The sequence below is a fragment of the Oryctolagus cuniculus genome, chromosome 4 (assembly GCF_964237555.1).
Source record: "Oryctolagus cuniculus chromosome 4, mOryCun1.1, whole genome shotgun sequence".
Classification (NCBI taxonomy): Eukaryota; Metazoa; Chordata; class Mammalia; order Lagomorpha; family Leporidae; genus Oryctolagus; species Oryctolagus cuniculus.
In genome coordinates, this window is record NC_091435.1 from 109581845 (window position 1) to 109586559 (window position 4715).

At 46.2% G+C, this 4715-nt stretch overlaps 1 protein-coding gene across 1 annotated transcript; it reads left to right on the top strand.

Moving 5' to 3' along the window:
- The first annotated feature begins 1632 nt into the window (after positions 1–1632).
- Positions 1633–2363, top strand: LOC100354547 (cytochrome c oxidase assembly protein COX20, mitochondrial-like). Its single transcript, XM_008266481.2, is given in 2 exon segments — positions 1633–1793; positions 2171–2363. Coding segments are annotated over 2 exon segments (354 nt in total).
- Positions 2364–4715: the final 2352 nt, after the last annotated feature.

Below are 4715 nucleotides of genomic sequence, written 5' to 3' on the forward strand. Positions count from 1 at the left end.
CATCAGTGTTACCTGCTACACCACCATTTTTAAATCTCTGAAGCTAAATTTCCTCCATGTGAAACGTAAATAGTAGTATTTCTCTGCCATGCTCATTTATGAGGGTAAAATGAGATAATAAAGGAGAAATATTTGGTGTGCAGTAGGTGCTCAATAAGTGTTGTTGGAATTCTCGGTCTTCAACTTTAGCTTTTAGCCTTCTGCCTCATCTGAATGTTTGCTCCCAACCCAGTCTGAAGCTCTGTTCATTACATCATGTGGATTTACTATTTCGTTACATCATGTGGATTTACCATTACATCCTGTCTGGACCTGTGGGATGAAATCTAAGGGCTGAGGCTCTAATGAGTGCAGAGGCCCAGAGGTAGGAACAAGATGGGCTCGTTCAAGGAACGGCATGCATGTGGCTTGGCTGAGTGAGCCAGAGAGGGCCATGAGGTCAGGTGGGGAGGGTCTGGCTGGTGATGAGAAAGGACTTTGATGTTTGCTCTGAGAGAGTTGGAAAGCCACAGGAAGAGTTTAAGAAGAGAAGTTATATGATCGTACGGAGATTTTTAAGCATATTCACTCCATATGCTGTGTTGAAAATAGACATCTTCAGAGGAAGGGTGGAAGGGAAGACAAAATGAAGGGACTTTTGCAGTAAGAACTGAGAGACAATGGCAGCTTGGACAAGGGGGTGTGAAGGAGGTGGTGGATTGTGCCTGGTGGCTGGACATAGGCCGAGGGGGACTAATACGAGTTTCTGACTGAGAATGTGGAGTGAGAGAGAGAAAAGGGGGTTTAGGATGACTGCAAGGATTTCGCTCTGAACAAGTAAGAGGATGAGGGAGATTGTGGGAGGAGGAGTTTTTGAGGAGGGGAGAATCTTGTGTTCATTTTGGTGTCTGTAGAAAGCATGAAATGTCTATTAAACACCCAAGTGGAGATGCAGTAGGCACTTGGGTATGCTCAAGGGGGAAATCTCAGATTGACACATCAGTTTGGGGGTCAGAGACCTAGAAATAAAATTTAAAGCAGGGAGATCAGAGAAGTCACTGAAGGCGTGGCTCTGGGGCACTCCTGCAAGCCAGAAGATAAGGAAGAACAAGGAAAGGAAGCAGCGGCCCATGGAGGGAACTGAGAGTGATGTCTTGAAGCCGAGCAAAGAAAGCATTGAAAGAAAGAGGAAGGGATCAGGCGCTTAAGAATCTGCCGATAAGTTGAATATGATGCAAAATGAGACCGGCCATTGGATTTAGTAATGTGAAGATCACTGGAGATATCGACGAAAGCTGTTTGGGGGGAGCAATTTTCAGAATGAAAGCCTGACGAGGGTGTATTTTCTAAAGACTACAAGGAGGAAATGATTGGAAGTAATGGCTTTAGAAGGAGTGTTCAAGGAGATTTTCTGTAGAGGCAAGTGGTGACTAGAGGGGAAAGTAGGGTCAAGGGGGGGCTTGGTCTTGTGTTTGTAAGGTGGGTAGTAATTCAGCATGCTTCTATGCTGTTAGGGATGACCTGATAGAAAAGAAATGGTGTCCATCAGGAAACAAAAGAGATAAACGTGTTTGCAGATAAACAGTGAGGACTGGGATCCAGCGCACTGTGGAAGGGTTTGGCTTAGGGTAGGAACCTGGCTCATACATCCCCATGGCTGCTATGCAGGAGCCCAGCGAGCCCAGAAGGGAGCCCTTTAAACTCCTAGGAATTTTATATGTTGAAAATATCCCCTGTCCACAGGATTCAATACTACACATTTCATTAGGATCTGCTGTGGCTGGCCTCGGACATTTTTTGTTAACTAGTAGAATCAGAAGATCATGTGGTGGCTGGCGCCGCGGCTCAATAGGCTAATCCTCCGCCTTGTGGCACCGGCACACCAGGTTCTAGTCCCGGTCGGGGCGCCGGATTCTGTCCCGGTTGCCCCTCTTCCAGGCCAGCTCTCTGCTGTGGCCCGGGAGTGCAGTGGAGGATGGCCCAAATGCTTGGGCCCTGCACCCCATGGGAGACCAGGAGAAGCACCTGGCTCCTGGCTTCGGATCAGTGCGGTGCGCCGGCCGCAGCACGCTGGCCGGAGCAGCCATTGCGGGGTGAACCAATGGCAAAGGAAGACCTTTCTCTCTGTCTCTCTCTCTCACTGTCCACTCTGCCTGTTAAGAAAAAAAAAAAAAAGAAGAAGAAGAAGAAGAAGAAGATCATGTGGTGTTGGAGTAGGAGGATCAATATGACTTTAGAATGGCTGGTTCCCCCCCAGGTACAGTTATGCAAAGCAACAAATCCAGGAAAGAATTGCCGGAGGAGGAATTAAAACTAAGATTTTATATGAAAGTACCCACCTTGATCCTGAAAGAAAACAAACCAACAGCACTAACAGCAATTAAGAAAGATTAAGCATAGAAAATCAAAACACAGCTCCCAAAAGAGTTGGAATCAACCACAAGAAACATCTTATGTACAGTAAGAAAGCTTTAAGCAAGTAAATAAACTACATTTTAGTTGGCAAAAAAATATAAAAAAGGTAGGAAGCTGACTGGCTGAGCAGCAGCAGCAGGAGGGAAGGCAGGACACTCAGGGACGGACACACAGAGAAGTGGGCATCAAGAGGACAGAGAAGGTCTCTCCTGGGAGCTGCTGGCTGCCCTCCCCCCACCGCCACAGCCCAACAGAGAGCAGTAAGCAAGCGGAAGAAGTGCTGGAGATTTGGAGCAGAGACCACGTTCAGTAGTTGTGGGGAAGTGCAGGGTTGTGTGGATCAGGACGGCAATCTGCTAGTCATGCCCTCGGAGGCTGAGAGTCCTGAGTTTTGAATGTGGCAGTGGATTTTCTAGGCACAAGCAGCTCCTAAGAGAAAGGGTGTAGAATTGAAGACGAGCTGGATCCAAGCAGGGTTTTACCAGGCAGATGTAATCAAGGAAAAGGGATTCAAGGGTGAATGCAAGTGACACATTTTCAGTGCTGGCCTCTGGGTGTAAGCTGAGTATGAAGAAAAGCAAAGACCTTATGAGGGTATTAGAGAGTAAGGGGCTACACTGTGGTCCTGGTGAGGTTAAAGAATTGCAGGGGTGGGCGGGTGGCACCAAGCCTAAGTCGCTGCTCGGGAGCCTGCATCCCATATTGAAATGCCTGGTTCAGATCTAGACTCTGCTTCCAAACCAGCCTCCCGATAATGTGTACCATGGGAGGCAGCAGGTGACGGCTCACTACTTGGGTTCCTGACACACAAATGGAAGTCCTGGAGGAAGTTCCAGGCTCCTGGTTTTTTCAGCCTGGCCCAATCCTGGCTTATATGGGCATTTGGAGAGTAAACCAGCAGATGGAAGATCTCTCTCTCTCTCTCTTTCAAATAAAACAAAAACAAAACAATAAAAACCTGATTTTTGGAGTTGGAGCATGGTAGTGTCCTGGGAAGGTAGGAACAGTGGGTATGAGAGTGGGACGCATGAAATGGCCTGCTCCAGGTTATGGCTGTGATGTAAGTGATGGCAGAGAGGCAGAGAAAATCATTAATCATTAACCTGGGTCTTATGTCCCCAGTAAACACTTAGAGGAGAGGAACCACATTGTGAAGTCTGCTGTGTCTCCCTAAGCATCTAGCACAGTGCCAAGGGTTTAGCAGGACCTCACTAATGTTTACAAATTAGTGTTGAATGAAAAGGTTAGGAGCGAGTGTTTGGCCTAGCAGTTATGATGCTGCTTGGGATGCCCATAGGCCCTATCTGTGTGCCTGGGTTCGAGTCACAGTCCCGCTCCCAAGTGCAACTTCCTGCTAATGTGTACCCTTGGAGGCAGCAGGTGATGGCTCAAGTGGTTGGGTCTCTGCCACCCATGTGCGGGACCTGGATTGAGTTTCTGGCTCCTGGCTTCAACCTGGGCCAGCCCTAGCCATTGCAAGGCATTTGGGAAGTGAATCAGCAGATGGGATCCTTCTCTCTCTGTCTCTCAAATAAAATAAATAACTAAATAAATTTTAAGGAAGAAGGAAAAGTTTAACCACTGAGGTTTTTAAAAAATCAGAAAAACAGGACTGTACTATTATTCTTTGCATTCCATCCCACCCCCAAATTTACTGCCATGAAGAACAACTAAAGGGGGATTCCTATCTTTGGAGATATTAAAGTAATGGTTTCAATTACCCAAAGCCAAACATAATATTCCATGGCAAGAAGTCATTTGCAATTTATGAAAACATGGCTTTGAACTTTGGCTGGTGAGTAAGAGCAGCTGCCAGCTACTTAGCATCTACTGTCAGATTGACCACGTTGTTTGATAGCTATTATCAGATAAGCAGACACCCCCTGAAGGGAAGAAGATGGATTATATGAAAAAAAAAAAAAAGCCTACTTAAAAATGACAGTGACACTTTCATTAGAAAATCCAGAGTCCTCCTCATAGAAACCTCACAAATGTAAAATGACCAAATTTCACGTTCGTTTTAGTTGAATGGGTTTGCTGCTTTAACCTGCATTTCAGTGTGCTGCAAGCATTGGGGGCAATTATTTTCAGTTCAGACTAGCTTTCGTGACAAACTCAGGAAAACAGAACAGAAGAAAGAAAGAAAAAAAAATCCTTTGGGATCATGATCTGGGAAAATAAAAAATACACTGCGATGTTTAAGGTAAATAAATAAATAGAGGCTTGTCAGAGAAAACAGACTGCGCTCCCTAGCAGTGGCGGGGTAATTGGGAGGCTGAGGCTTACAGCAATCAGTCAAGCCTGCTCACAGGGAGCAGCTT